Source organism: Hyperolius riggenbachi, chromosome 2 (assembly GCF_040937935.1).
Source record: "Hyperolius riggenbachi isolate aHypRig1 chromosome 2, aHypRig1.pri, whole genome shotgun sequence".
Taxonomy (NCBI): domain Eukaryota; kingdom Metazoa; phylum Chordata; class Amphibia; order Anura; family Hyperoliidae; genus Hyperolius; species Hyperolius riggenbachi.
The window spans coordinates 13,202,120-13,218,254 of record NC_090647.1 but is presented as its reverse complement, the minus strand read 5'-3'; the positions used below and the strand labels follow the sequence as shown (position 1 = coordinate 13,218,254).

General features: G+C 48.3%; 1 protein-coding gene across 2 annotated transcripts in view; it reads right to left on the bottom strand.

Annotated features, from left to right (window-relative positions):
- Positions 1 to 10,056: 10,056 nt before the first annotated feature.
- LOC137545356 (neuronal acetylcholine receptor subunit alpha-10-like) overlaps positions 10,057 to 16,135 on the bottom strand; it is an 81,288-nt gene continuing 75,209 nt past the window's right edge. For both annotated transcript variants that reach the window (XM_068266494.1, XM_068266495.1), the window contains one exon: positions 10,057 to 14,436. In XM_068266494.1, the coding sequence (XP_068122595.1) occupies positions 13,814 to 14,436 (623 nt within the window). In that variant the 3' untranslated portion in view covers positions 10,057 to 13,813. The remainder of the gene's footprint in view (positions 14,437 to 16,135) is intronic.

Sequence of the window (16,135 nt, the reverse complement as noted above, 5' to 3'; positions counted from 1 at the left end):
CTGCGCAGAGGTTGTTCTGGGGAGCTCTACTCCACGGCGGCGGCCCCCCACAATGACATATGACGAGTTTGAGGAGATGGAAGAGGAGGGTATGGACAATGTGGACATAGACCCAGATTTTGTTTGTGAACGAGAACATCGCCGTCGTAGCAGCAGCACAGATGAGTCTGTTGAAGAACCCACTGCTGCACGAGTTCGCCTTGTGCCACAATGTAGGCGGCGCGCAATTTCAGGCACCACAAGCGTGGAAGTTCAAGTAAGAGGCAAAAGAGGCGCAAACAGAAATCGCCAGCAAGGCAGGTGCTCCAAAGTCTGGGCTTTCTTTGAAGACTGCACTGAGGATGTTACCATGGCGATTTGCAAGGTGTGCAAGACCCGCCTGAGCAGGGGGAAAAGTATTAACAACCTCTCCACCACCAGCATGAGCCGCCACATGCTATCCAAACATCCCACTCTGTGGGCAAACGCGGCAGGACAGGGTACCACCAGCAACACTGCCTCCCTTGGGTTCACCAGACTCACCACCAGACCCGCCTCAGCAGCAGCAGTAGCCCAGCCATTGCGTGGTTCACAACATTCACAAACATCAGACGACGCTGACACTGTCACTTTCCGGAGTAGTGCTCTTGAGGTCTCCCAGTGTTCATCAAACACAACAACCAACAGCCCTTCGGTGTGCAGCCCTACGGTTCAGTTGTCTGTCTCGGAGATGTTTGAGCGCAAGAGGAAATTGCCAGCAAATGACCCCCGGGCCGTGGCAGTAACAGCCAGCATAGCCAAGCTTCTGGCCTGCGAAATGCTGCCATATCGAGTGGTGGAGACAAACAGCTTCAAGGGCATGATGTCAGTGGCCATCCCACGTTACGTGGTTCCCAGCCGCTACCACTTTGCGCGCTCTGCAGTGCCTGAGTTGCATGAGCACGTGGTCAGCAAAATAACCCGAAGCTTGAAGAATTTCGTTGCCTGCAAGGTTCACCTCACCACTGACACCTGGACGAGTGCGTTCGGCCAGGGTCGATACATCTCCCTTACCGCGCACTGGGTGAACCTTGTGGAGCCTGGCAGCGATTCCTCACCTGCTATGGCGCGGGTGTTGCCCACGCCGCAAACAGCTGCACCGCCGTCCCTCCCACTGGATAACAACAGCAGCACCTACCTCTCTGACTCCTTCTCCTCCAACGCATCTCAAAGCTGTACCTCATCCGGAAACGCTAACCCAGCACCAGCAGCAGTAGGATCGTGGAAGCAGTGCAGCACAGCTGTTGGCATGCGTCAGCAAGCGTTGCTGAAGCTGATCTGCCTTGGGGATAAGCAGCACACAGGGGAGGAAATTTGGAGGGGAATAAAGGAACAGACGGATTTGTGGCTGGCACCGCTGGACCTGAAACCGGGCATGAAGCTAGACACCTGGCACGAACTGGCAATGTACGCAATAGAGGTGCTGGCTTGCCCGGCAGCCAGCGTTATGTCGGAACGCTGTTTCAGTGCTGCCGGAGGCATCGTCACAGATCGGCGTGTCCGCCTCTCCACAGAAAATGCAGACCGTCTGACTCAAATTAAAATGAATCAATCCTGGATTGGAAACGACTACGCAACACTCCAGGACCCCAACCAAGTAACATGACCAATGAACATCTGGGATGGTTTAGCGTTTCCGGTCCCTGTTTATTGAACCTCTCATCTGTATTACATTTATGACTGCATGGCGGCAAAAAGCATTGCTGCTATATCTGCACGCTTTTTGTCCTCATGCAAGGTCTGTGTTGTTGTGTCTCAAAAAGCATGGCCTTCTCCTCCTGCGCCTGCTCCTGTTCCATCACGTGTGCTGCTGCTGCTGCTGGGGTAGCGTTGCCGGTCCCTGTTTATGGAACCTCTTATCTTTATTACATTTATGACTGCATGGCGGTAAAAAGCATGCTATCCGCACGATTCTTGTCCTCATGCAAGGCCTGGGTTGTTGTGTCTCAAAAAGCGTGGCCTTCTCCTCCTGCACCTCCTCCTGTTCCATCACGTCTGCTGCTGCTGCTGGGTTAGCGTTGCCGCGTGGTCCCTGTTTATTGAACCACTTATCTTTATTACATTTATGACTGCATGGCGGTACAAAGCAAGCTATCCGCACGCTTCTTGTCCTCATGCAAGGCCTGGGTTGTTGTGTCTCAAAGCGTGGCCTTCTCCTCCTGCGCCTCCTCCTGTTCCATCACGTGTGCTGCTGCTGCTGGGTTAGCGTTGCCGGTCCCTGTTTATGGAACCTCTTATCTTTATTACATTTATGACTGCATGGTGGTAAAAAGCATGCTATCCGCACGCTTCTTGTCCTCATGCAAGGCCTGGATTGTTGTGTCTCACAAAGCGTGGCCTTCTCCTCCTGCGCCTCCTCCTGTTCCATCACGTCTGCTGCTGCTGCTGGGTTAGCGTTGCCGCGTGGTCCCTGTTTATTGAACCACTTATCTTTATTACATTTATGACTGCATGGCGGTACAAAGCAAGCTATCCGCACGCTTTTTGTCCTCATGCAAGGCCTGGGTTGTTGTGTCTCAAAGCGTGGCCTTCTCCTCCTGCGCCTCCTCCTGTTCCATCACGTGTGCTGCTGCTGCTGCTGGGGTAGCGTTGCCGGTCCCTGTTTATGGAACCTCTTATCTTTATTACATTTATGACTGCATGGCGGTACAAAGCATGCTATCCGCACGCTTCTTGTCCTCATGCAAGGCCTAGGTTGTTGTGTCTCACAAAGCGTGGCCTTCTCCTCCTGCGCCTCCTCCTGTTCCATCACATCTGCTGCTGCTGGGTTAGCGTTGCTGCGTGGTCCCTGTTTATTGAACCACTTATCTTTATTACATTTATGACTGCATGGCGGTACAAAGCATGCTATCCGCACACTTCTTGTCCTCATGCAAGGCCTGGGTTGTTGTGTCTCAAAGCGTGGCCTTCTCCTCCTGCGCCTCCTCCTGTTCCATCACGTCTGCTGCTGCTGCTGGGTTAGCGTTGCCGCGTGGTCCCTGTTTATTGAACCACTTATCTTTATTACATTTATGACTGCATGGCGGTACAAAGCAAGCTATCCGCACGCTTCTTGTCCTCATGCAAGGCCTGGGTTGTTGTGTCTCAAAGCGTGGCCTTCTCCTCCTGCGCCTCCTCCTGTTCCATCACGTGTGCTGCTGCTGCTGGGTTAGCGTTGCCGGTCCCTGTTTATGGAACCTCTTATCTTTATTACATTTATGACTGCATGGCGGTACAAAGCATGCTATCCGCACGCTTCTTGTCCTCATGCAAGGCCTGGGTTGTTGTGTCTCACAAAGCGTGGCCTTCTCCTCCTGCGCCTCCTCCTGTTCCATCACGTCTGCTGCTGCTGGTGCTGGGTTAGCGTTACCGGTCCCTTTTCCTGGAACCTCTTCTCTGTATTACATTTATGACTGCATGGCGACAAAAAGCATGTTACCTGTGCAAAGAAACATGACATTCTCCACATTTAAAAGACAGTTTTTCCTTTGAAACTTTACAATCAATTTTCTCAAAAACTATAAGCTCTTTTTCAAATATTTTTTTTTCCTCTTGCTAATTTGGGGTATGTAGCATGTAAGGAAGCTTTACAAAGCACGAAAGTTCGGGTCCCCATTGACTTCCATTATGTTCGGAGTTCGGCGCGAACACCCGAACATCTAGGTGTTTGCCCAACACTAACACAGGCACACTTTTACACATTTTGTGGGAGTGCCCAAAATTATCCAATTTCTGGCTTAATGTCCAAAATAAAATAGCATCTTTGATCTCAACCCCCTTCTCTTTAACCCCAGCCATAGCCATCCTCAATTTAGGACTAGCAAACATAGCCATTAGATATAGACTAATCCTATTTCACAACTTAGCAGCTGCTAGGCACTTAATCCTTTCGAATTTGAAAGACACAGAGCCCCCCCCCCCCCCTTCCTTTCTCACAATTGATGTACCTAGTAGATCACAACCTACATATGGAGTCTCACCTAAGGTTGCCCATCAGGATGGGCGACATAGAATATGCTGTGGATCTCAATTAACTAATTAAGCCGAATATGATAACCACAGAAAGCAACCTAGCAATAGAAGCAACATGGTTCTACTGGAATTTGTTTGTTTGATTCTTCCTTCTCCTCTTCTCTCTCCGACCTTCACCCCACATTTCTCTCTCTTTTTCCTTTTTACCGGTATCTATACTTAGTCTCGCACTCCACTCTATGGGCTTGATTCAGAAAAGGGTGCTAAGTGTTAGCACGCCAGTGAAAAGCCATTTTGCATTTGCTAACATGCTTTGCACATGCTAAGTAGTTAGCGCATGCAAACTACTTAGCACCGTAGTTAGCACATGTAAACTACTTAGCACCGTAGTTAGCACATGTAAACTACTTAGCACCGTAGTTAGCAAATGTAAACTACTTAGCACCGTAGTTAGCTCATGTAAACTACTTAGCACTGTAGTTAGCACATGTAAACTAATTAGCACCCTAGTTAGCACATGTAAACTACTTAGCACCGTAGTTAGCACATGTAAACTACTTAGCACCGTAGTTAGCACATGTAAACTACTTAGCACCGTAGTTAGCACATGTAAACTACTTAGCACTGTAGTTAGCACATGTAAACTACTTAGCACCGTAGTTAGCACATGTAAACTACTTAGCACTGTAGTTAGCACATGTAAACTAATTAGCACCCTAGTTAGCACATGTAAACTATTTAGCACCGTAGTTAGCACATGTAAACTATTTAGCACCGTAGTTAGCACATGTAAACTACTTAGCACCTTAGTTAGCACATGTAAACTACTTAGCACCGTAGTTAGCACATGTAAACTACTTAGCACCCTAGTTTTTTTAAAAAAAAATCAGTGTTTATTCAACAAAGAAAAGGAACATATGACAGAATATGCAGTGTAGCAGTGCGCCTCCTAACTTTTCCAACAGTAGCTTCAGCATCAATTATCACTGTGGAAGATGAAAGGTATTGTTAACAATAATATAATGATCGTCACATAATATATAGAGCTCAGATTAAATTTAAATTTCCAAATATTCTATCTTTTACAAGATCATAATTAGCAAGACCAGGGGTATCTAACCATGGAGCTTAGCACCCTAGTTAGCACGGTGCTAAGTAGTAGTTTGCATGTCCTAACTACGGTGCTAAGTAGTTTGCATGTGCTAACTACGGTGCTAAGTTTGCATGTGCTAACTACGGTGCTAAGTAGTTTGTATGTGCTAACTACGGTGCTAAGTTTGCATGTGCTAACTACGGTGCTAAGTAGTTTGTATGTGCTAACTACTTAGCACCCTAGTTAGCACGCCCAAAGCCTTTAGGCGTGCTAACTGGGTTAGCACCGTTTACTGAATTGAGCCCTACATCTCAGCACCTTTCCTAATTACAAGAGGTTACGAATAGAGCTCCAAACTCAACCTATATAGGACAAATAAAAACCTAAAGTGTTTGATTAAGTCAGGAATTCCGTGTTCTTGGGATCTCTAAAGAATTTATGATCTGCTATTATTACAGTTATGTTTCTGTTTGGTATTTCGGCATCAGTGTTTTAGTAGAATATTTTGTCGCTGCATGTCTCGATGCCTCCCACTTTATAAGCTACGTAGCAGGCTTGGCCAAGAAGCACTAAAGACTTGAATGGGGTTGCACACCCCTTGGACTGGCTCGATGGGCTGACCATAAAACCTGAAAAGTGTTGATGCTGTTAAATATGTTATGCAGTCATCATAATGCTCTTGTACTCACTTTATGTTGAATGTCATATGATAAGACTTTAATAAAAACTTTTGAATAAAAAAAAAATAAAAAAAAATAAATACTGCACCGCCAAGTTGTTAAAGGGCCCTCAGGATACATTGGCAGAGGGACATTGGACATTGTTCCTGGACGCATTGCAATGCAGAACATCACACTGCAATGTAACCCTACGTGGCACTCACAGTGCATGCAGTACATTACCATGAAACAGGCGTGTTAACTTTAACAGTGAAGCATACTTTTCATTGACTGTAGGCTTCACTCTTTTCATTCTGTTGCATTTCTGCTATAATAGGGAACACAACGTCCAATGTTAACCTTGCTTTACATCATACAACTTTGCATGGATTTTCTGCTCTGGACAGAACGCATGTGATTCTAAGTGTCCATGGGCATTCACGATCTCGCCCTGACCTCGCTTTCATCCTACCTCTCCAACCGCTCCTTCATGACCTCCTTCAATGAGTCCTCATCCACCCCCAACCACCTCTCAGTGGGAGTCCCCCAAGGCTCGGTCCATGGCCCCCTACTGTTCACCCTATACACATCCTCCATTGGCAAGGTTATCTCCTCCATGGGTTTAACTATCATCTGTATGCAGATGACACCCAAATCCTCCTGTCTATCTGCCATCTCCTCCTGGATGTCCGCTAGGTTCCTGAAACTAAAACGGAATTTATGATCTTCCCACCCCGGCTATTCCTGAACCTCCCAGATGTGCATGCCGCTGTTAACCACACTACCATTCACCCTACCACTCAAGCCCGCTGTCTGGGTGTTACCCTGGACTCCGCACTCTCCTTCATTCCCCACATCCAAAACCTCACAAAGTCCTGCAACTTCCACCTTCATAACATCTCTAAGATCCGCCCTTTCCTGACCTCTGCCACCACCAAACTCCTTATCCATGCCCTCATAATTTCCCGCCTTGACTACTGCAATGCCCTTCTGCCTGATCTCCCGTGACCCGAATAGCCCCACTGCAGTCCATCATGAATGCGGCAGCCAGAATTATCCACTGCTCCCATCACTCCACCACGGCGGATCCCCTCCTTGAATCCCTCCACTGGCTTCCTATCCAGTCCAGAATCAGATTCAAGATACTGTGTCTGACCTAAAAATCTGTCCACAAAACCTGTCCAACCTACATTTCTCAGAGGTACACACCTAGCCACTCACTTCGCTCCTCCAATGAACTTCGCCTAACTGCCCCCCGCATCACCCAGTCCCATGCACGCCTCCAGGACTTCTCAAGAGCTGCTCCAACACTATGGAACTCCCTACCTCCACCCATTAGGGCAGCCTCCTCCTTCAACATTTTCAAGAAGGCCCTCAAAACTCACCTTTTCACTCTGGCCTACTACCCCTCACAAGTGCTCTAAACCCACAGCTGACCGCTGGTCCCCTACCTTTCGTGTCCTTACCTCTCCCTCTAGATTGTAAGCCTTTGCGCAGGGTCCTCCTCCTTTTGTGTCCTGCCTGATCATGCACCTCCATTACTGTGAACCCATGCTATGCATCTGAGTGAACCTAACTTGCCTAATCTCCATGCTCCATCCAGTGACTGACTAAGCATTACCTGGTACTCATACTATGGTGTGTGATCTGGTCTTTATTGTATTCCTGTATTGTCATTTTGCTGTATGTCACCCCTAAATATTGTCTGTAACCTAAATTATTGTCCAGCGCTGTGTAATATGTTGGCGCTTTATAAATACAATAAATAAATAATAAGTGTGCTTCCTGCCTGCCATGCAAGCAGAGGATTTCACCAAGTCCTTTGCAGTATACCACAGATTGCCTTTCACTGAAGCTCCACTATACCACCAACCACCCCCCGCCCCAGCCTGGACTGCTACAGCCTGTTGTTGAGTAGCTAAGGAGCGATGGGCCCTAGTGCGAGTTTTGTATTGGGCCCCTCAATCAATGACATTTATTAGAGTTAGGTTAGCTAGGTGGATTAGGGAAACATCAGGGGTTCTGTACCTATTGCTGTCAGACCTTTCTATTACCAATACCACTGACATTAATCCACACCACAAAGACTTGGCATCCAGTTTATCACACTGAACAGTAACATACACGCAATTTCAGGTACTTTGTGTCATGTGGGGGACAATAAAAGATAAAGTGAGAAGTGGCATTTTCTGATTGCCACTTTGCAAAAACAGATGGTTGGGTGTTTTTCAGTAGAAACATGAATATATTTACATATATCTGTACAAGAGCCCTGAAAGAGGGACAAATGAGGAGGAAAGAGGGACAGTGGGACATCGCTCCCAAAAGAGGGACTGTCCCTCCAAAAAAGGGACAGTTGGGAGCTATGCCTACCTACACTGGGATACTTATGCCTGGCTAACCTATACTGGGGGCACTTATAGCTAACTACCTATACTGGGGGACACCTACAGCTGGCTACCTAGGGCATGTTGTGGGTTCACGAGTCTACGAGGGGAGGGGGGGGGAGGGGCAATTTTTACACTCTCGCCCTGGGTGCAATTTAGCCTAGAAACTGACCTCCTGAGGTACTTATGCAATTAACTTTTTCACTTGAGATTTCTCCTAGGTGATGTGTTCATACTTGTCAATGAAATACAGATAAAATCACCAACATGCAAGACAATACTGGTGAATAGTTATTTCAAATAGAAGATGAAAATTGATCTCCTTGGAGAGAACTCAGGAGAAAAAGGTAATTGCGTATGGCCTTCAGGGGCAAACGCAGGATTTTTAAGGGGGGGGTTCCTGAAAGGTCCAGAAGCACGTATGTCCCGAGTGCTTCCGAATACAGGTGGCTCCATACTGCCCATGCACAAAAGTGCGCTGGCGTATTACGGAGCTGCCTATCTTTGGAAGTACTCAAGGACACGAGTGTTTCTGAGGGCTTCTGGTAGCAGCAAATGTGAACGGGGTACAGCGCTGGAACAACTCCCCGAGAGAGGAACGGGAGATAGACTTAGTTTGGACAATTCAGTGGAATATGCTACATAGTGTCACATAGCGCAAGCGATAGCCATATGATGCAGGGATATATGCATCTGCGGAAGATGTCGGCGCTATATAAATACTAAATAATAATATTTTGCCTCACCAGGATTGCACTTTTATTTAGCTTTCCTGTAAGACAAGAACACACAGCCAGCTCTAGGGGAAGAGGGAAACAAAGGTGAATGAGGGAGGGCTGGTGCACACCAAGAGTGCTTCTGAGCGTTTTTCAAATCAACAGTGATTTGAAAAGCGCTTGGCTAATGTTACCCTATGTGGGTGTTCCCACAGCAGCGTTGTGATTTTTTCAAAATCGCAGGTATACTGCATGTAGCATGTTTTTGAGCAATTCATTCAAAAATCGCTCTGAAAATCACTTCACAAAATCACACTCACAAATTGCTAGCGATTGCTATTGTCATTTTGGCGTTGCACTAGCCCAGAGAGAGGAGTGGAGAAATTGAGAATAGCCTGAGATGGAGCAGAGAACTTATCTGTACTGCAGTCCCACATCACACAGGCTACTTGCCTGTAATCGGACTCCTGTCCCTGTCAGTCTCTCACACAAGTCAGAAAGAAGCCCTCCTGGAGTCTAGGGACTGTCAAAAACTTTTCAGCTTGTTATCCACACCTTACCCACACATGCAGTCATTATAACAATGGGGAGAGACCAGACAGATATTTGCCCACAGACCCTGAGTCCAGGCAAGCTCTGCATCATGCTGTGCATATTTACCAGCTTGCCTGCACTCTAATTTCATCATGTCTGACACTTCTGTGCTGTGGAGAGTCCAGGACTCCATAATCAACATTCTCTCACTGCAGGCTGCATCTTCTTGTGAGGGAAGCTGGGCTGCCTCTCTCATTCTATTAGCTGGAGGGAGGCACCAGAAGTAAGAAGGGAGGGAGAATGAGGCTGTTTATATTATGCGGGCTTCCCTGGCTGAATACACAGCTCAGTGCAGGGGGGAGGTTCCAGACACCCGGAATAGCCCCCTGAGTTCGCCAGTGGCCTTAGCCTCTAGATCAGGGATGTCAAAGCGGTCCTTGGAGGGCCGAGGTCCTCAGACATTTTTGGCACAGCTGAAATGAATTGATGGGTCTGAATTAGGAAAGGTCCATCAGGTAGAACATCCTAAACACTGGCATGGATCTGGCCCTCCAGGCCTGGAGTTCCACCCCTGTGCTCTAAATGATTGCCCTGAACAGCACAGCATGCAGCAGATATTACATCACATCCTGTTGTGGTTTGTGAGTTTGGTCATGTTTTTGTAGTTGTGTAATGTAATAACCATCAAGCTCACAATCTTTAATTTTATTATTTTTATTTCCTTAAGTTACTGGAAATTCTATGAGATTATTGCGGTTTCCCAGCATTCCATCCGCGAGTCTCTCTGGCACAGGAAGGGGGAGTCACATGATTGCGGGACGTTGGTACGCATGGTGGTATGAGAAGCTAGTAACATGCAGGCAGCACGTGGGGTCTTCAGGCAGCGGGGGTCCGGAACATCTGATGGGCGGCGATGGAAGCGATTACTGATTGATGAGAGGAAACATGGCTGACCTGCTCCAGGACCAATGAATGGAGTGTCCAGTGCGGAGGCTTGTATCACCCGGGTCCTCATCGCTCTCCTCTGTGTCTGACCACCGATACTCATGGGGTACTGTGTGCTCAAGTGTCCACTAGGGGGAGCTTACATAGGAATCTCACACGTGTCCACCAGGGGGAGCTTACATAGGAATCTCACACGTGTCCACCAGGGGGAGCTTACATAGGAATCCCACAAGTGTCCACCAGGGGGAGCTTACCCAGAAATCTGCACAAGTATACATCAGTAGGAACATACCCAGAAATCTTCAGTGTTCACTAGGGGGTGCTTATACAGAATTCTGCACAAGTGTCCACCAGGGGGAGCTTACATAGAAATCCCACAAGTGTCCAACAGGGGAAGCTTACCCAGAATTCTCACAACTGTCCACCAGGGGGCACTGACACAGAAATGTGCACAAGTGTCCACCAAGGGGGTGCTTACCCAGAAATCTGCACAAGTGTCCACCAGGGGGAGCTCACATAGGAATCCCACAAGTGTTCACCAAGGGGAGCTGACACAGAAATCTGCACAAGTGTCCACCAGGGGGCGCTTACCTAGAAATCTGCAGAAGTGTCCACCAGGGGGAGCTTACATAGGAATCTCCCAAGTGTCCACCAGGGGGAGCTTAAATAGAAATCCCACAAGTGTCCACAAGGGGGAGCTGACACAGAAATTTGCACAAGGGTCCACCAGGGGGAGCTTACCCAGAAATCTGCACAAGTGTCCACCAGGGGGAGCTTACCCAGAAATCTGCACGAGTGTCTACCAGGGGGAACCTTACCCAGAAATCTGCACAAGTGTCCACCGAGGGGAGCTTACCCAGAAATCTGCACAAGTGTCCACCAGGGGGAGCTTACCCAGAAATCTGCACAAGTGTCCACCAGGGGGAGCTTACCCAGAAAACTGCAGAAGTGGCCACCAGGAGGATTACATCCAGAGCACAGAGGGTATCCCGCTGTCACTATGTGCCAAAATCACTTCCACTGCCAGCAATGGGAGGGGGCACATGGGCTGACTGCACCCATAGGGCAATGTTGGAGGTAGGCTCACTTTAATAACAGGGTGGTGGATAGTGATAGTAGCTACCCGTAATCAAAATTTAAATTAGATAGCACTGCCCTCGGCATGTTAGCTGCCCCATCTCCTCCTCCTACTGCAGTAAGGGAGGAGCCAGAAGGGCGCAGCAGCCAATCTTTCACTGAGACTTCAGTGCTGACCCCGCCCACCTTCTCCCTCCATCTGCTGCTGATAGGTTAACTTTTTCTGAGTGACCGGCATGGCAGCTACAGCTCAGCAGAGTCTCATCATCAATTCCTGTCTAGTTCTTCCCTGCTCAGTGTGTAATAAAGCACTTTCCCCATGTAAAGTTAAACAAAACAGCAGCAAGAAATGGTTTCTTATTACAGACAGGCAGAGCCAGACCATCCACAAGGCAAACCTAGGCAGTTGCCTAGGGCCTGGAGAGAGTCTAGGGGCCTGGTGGATGCCACCAGGCCACCAAATCTTACTGAAAAAGCCAGGTGACCATCAGCCGTGGGAAAAAAAACTGCTATCATCCCTAGGGCACCATTTCATCTTATTCTTTTTCTGCAGGCAGGGCAGGGTGGTGAGAAGCACATGTGACATCTGTAGACACACTGGAGAGGAAGTGGGAAGTGTTAAGTTATTTATTATACACAGAGATCCTATAGCGGCAGTGCTGGGCATAACGTAGTGAGTTCTTGTAGCAGTGGGAGGAGGAGGGCTGGGTCTGGTCAGGTGATCTGTGCTGTTCTAGGCAAGGACCTCGCCCTCTGCTGGCAGTAAGATGCTACTGAGTGCTGCCTGCCAGAAGCCTATTGGGCACTTTCTATATATTTATTGCAAAAATCATAAATGTGAAGTGTGTAATAAATTATAACTGCTAATAAATGATTTACTGTCATGTATTAAAAAATGGAAAGCAAAATTATGGAATAAAGTTATTGGCCTGTATCTCTGGAACCACTGATGGATGCCACAGTTCCCCACACTAATGCTATTTCATATTGGCCGGCTCCGGAGTGCCAGCATGATCTACTTCCTGTGTCACAACGTGACCTGAAGATGACAAGGTCAGGAGTGAGGTCCGGAGTGTGGTCAGGAGTGTGGTCAGAAGTGTGATCAGGAGAGTGGTCAGGAGCAATGTCAAGAGTTAGGTCAGGAGTGAGGTCAGGAGCCTAGTCAGGAGCAGGGCAGCCATCAGGGGGGGGACAACTGACACTGCAGTGAGGGGCTTCTGGGGGCCCTGGGCTCCCCAAAAGCGCTGGAAGGGCCGCATGTGCTGGCTGCGGGCCTGTGGCTCAGTAACTAGCATACTGGGGCACCACCTATACCTGGCTATCTATACTGCGGCTGGAACCACCTATACCTAGCTATCTACTCTGGGGCACCACCTATACTTGACTACTTATACTGGGGCGCCTATAGCTTGCAACCTATACTGGTAGCACCCGTACCTGGCTAACCTATACTGGTGCACCACCCATACCAGGCTACCTATACTGGGAGAAACTATACCAGGCTACCTATACCGGGGCACCACCTATAGCTGGCTACTTATACTGGGGAAACCTATACCTGGCTACCTATACTGAGTGCACCTATGCCTGGATACCTATACTGGGAGCACATAAACCTGGCTAGGGCAAGGGGACGAGCTGAGACAGAAGGGGACAAGAGGTAACAGGGGGATAAGAGGCACAGGGGGAACGGAGGCGGACAAAGGAGGCACAGGGAGAAAAGAGATGAGATGGGAACATGAAGTCACACAGAGGGACACAAAAGAGGCACAAACTGAGGTGAGACAGAGGGGGACAAAAGAGGCACAAGAAGAAAAGAGGGGGCAAAAGAGAACGGATAAAGGATAAGGACGGAACTACAAGTCCCTATCTCATTTGTTAACCGGACACTACCTGTATTTTGCTAGTATTTGGCTCCACCCACAACATACCGTGGCCACGCCCACTTTTTGCTGCATCACGCTGTGCATGCCGTTATCTTCAGTGTCGAAGGGGCACTTCGCACAGGGACACGGGGGTGGGGTGGCTAGTGGACGGGCACAGCAACCAGTGGGTGGGCCCAGGGAGGGGGGGCCCAGGCCTGATGATGTGTGAGGGGCCCCAAAATTTCTGATGGCGGCCCTGGTCAGGAGTGAGGTCAGAAGTGTGGTGAGGCGCATGGTCAGGAGCATGGTCAGGAACGAGGTCAGGAGCGAGGTCAGGAGCGAGGTCAGGAGCATAGTCAGGAGCATGGTCAGGAACGAGGTCAGGAGCATAGTCAGGAGTGTGCTCAGGAGTGAGCTCAGGATTGAGGTCAGTAGCGAGGCCAGGAGCGTGGTAAGGAGAGAGGTCAGTAGCGAGGCCAGGAGCGTGGTCTGGAGTGATCAGACACAGAGAGTAGAGCCAGAATCTCCCCAAGTACAAGCCTCAGCCCTGTCTCAGCAGATAGGCCCCTCAGATGGCTTTACCCATGATGAGAACACTCATGAAGAAGACCATGATGAAGAAGACCCACATGAAGAAGCGGTCCATGACCTTGGCGACTTTCTTCCACTCGCCTGTCCGTTTCTGCGATGCCTTTTGTTCCCGGAAACAGTTGGCCATGTATTCAACGTTTTTGAGCAACCGCTCATTGTGGCACAGACAGTGGATTTTGGAGCACTCTCCATACCCACCCCCCTTCACACCCCCACAAGGATCTGAGTGTTCAGATTTAGCCCCTGGCTCCTTCCAGGCTTTGTGGCCCTTTTCATACTCCCAGTCCTTCTCCTCCTTCATCGTCTTCATGTTCGAGCTGCCGTCTGGACAGTTCTTCTGTATGGCTGCTGGGTCCTCCCGTTTGGCTTGCCCATTTACAGCTTGTCCCTTAGGGGGCTTCTCCGGCTCAGGTGGGGGCCTCCTACAGCTTTCACCCACTTCATATACAAAGAAGATCCTGGACATATACTGCAGGATGAACTTCTTGGCCCACTTGGGGACGGGCTTGGCCTCTGGGCCACAGTGGTGGATGTTCATGATGAAAATGGTGAGAGCCGTTGAGGCGGTGATCATCGTCATGGTAGCGATGTAATACTTTCCTAGAAAAAAATAAGTCAGCGTAAATATTTTGCAAACAAGATATTACCCTGTTATTGTACATAGGGCTACACCATTGACATGTTATACACTTCCAGTCTTACCAATACCATGGGAACCCAGTTAAAGAGCACTTGAAGGGTGGCCAAAAACAAATTAGAAGTGCTTTACAATTAATGTTAATTAGGCAATCAAAAGTTAACTTAAAGAAAACCTGAAGTGAAAGGGATATGGAGGCTGCCATATACCCTCCCCCCCCCCCCCCCCCCCAATCAGGGGCAAGGCCATAATGACTATCATTGGAGGGAAGAAGCACAATGACCATCAAATACATTTTAACTGCCCTTATCTCTTAACTGAGAAGAGCACCCATTGCAACCATAAAAATCCCTAACTATGAATGGAGTCATTGACCACAGAAGAAGCTCCTGAGTGGAGAAGGGCTTCCCTTGACCACCAAGGAACCACCTGGTAAGGGAGACCAGTGACCAGCATAAAAGCCTCTACCTAGAAGGGGGGCACTTACCAAAATAAAGCCCCTAAGTGTAAAGAGGAATTCTTGGACCACCAGGAAGCTCTTAACTGCAAACGGGGCACCCAGTCATCACAAATGAAGCGTCTAACTGGAGAGAAGACACTAACTGCCCACAACAGAAGCCCCTAAGTAGATTAGGAGACCTACTTGCAACCAAGGGCAATACTAAGTCAGGAAAGGAATTCACTGACAAATTCACCAAGGAAGCCCGTAACTGGGAAGGAGGAAAAACTGACCACCAAAGAAACCTTTGACTCGGGAGGGGGCACTAACTGCCCACAAAGTAAACCTTTAAGTGGACAGAATAATTCAGAGGACACCAAGGAATCTCCTAACTTGGGGAACCTTCTGACCATCAAGAAATCTAGTAACTTTTATTCGACTTTTGATGACCTAACAAATCTCACAAAATCATTTTTGCAGCAGCACTGGTATTTTAATTAAAAACCTTTGGAGCCAGAGCTTACTGTCATGCTGCCCCTACTCTTCAGAATGCCTTACCAAACTTACCGTAATCAAGACAGGTCCAACCCTGCACACATTTAACTCAAAACTAAAAAGCCACCTGTTTAGCCTGGCATTTATGATCACGTTCCCCCTGTACACATCACTATGTACTGATCTAAGACAAACTGATGCGCTTTGGATCCTCTGGGAGAAAAGCGCCTTACAAATGTTTTGTTGTTGAATTGTTATAGAAATAAAAAAAAAAAAAAAAAACTGAAATCTCTACAATTTTGATTTAATGAACCAGAAAATATCTATGAAGCTCTTCAAGGGGCACAAAAGCTTCACCCCTTATCGGGATCAGAAGCTGTCAGGCCACTCCCCCTGCTCAATCCCCATATGCAGTCTGTGAGAGAAATCTGCTGGCAGTTTTACTAAATAAATACAAATGCCATGCAGACATTGCTATAGAGGTGTGGCAGGGGCAAACCCAGGATTTTCAAGGGGGGGGGGGATTCTGGGCAGCTGTAATCCCCCCCTGCATTTGCCTATGTGTGGCAGAATCTGTACCTGTGCCCTGCACTGCAATCTACAGACCAGCATGGCACTCGCTCTTTCAGGGTGACCTCACATCTACGATTGTATCCAACCAAAGCCTCCCACCTGAATGCTAATTTATGCAATTCCTGCTAGATTTGGTACAGCAGGCAAAGGGTGTA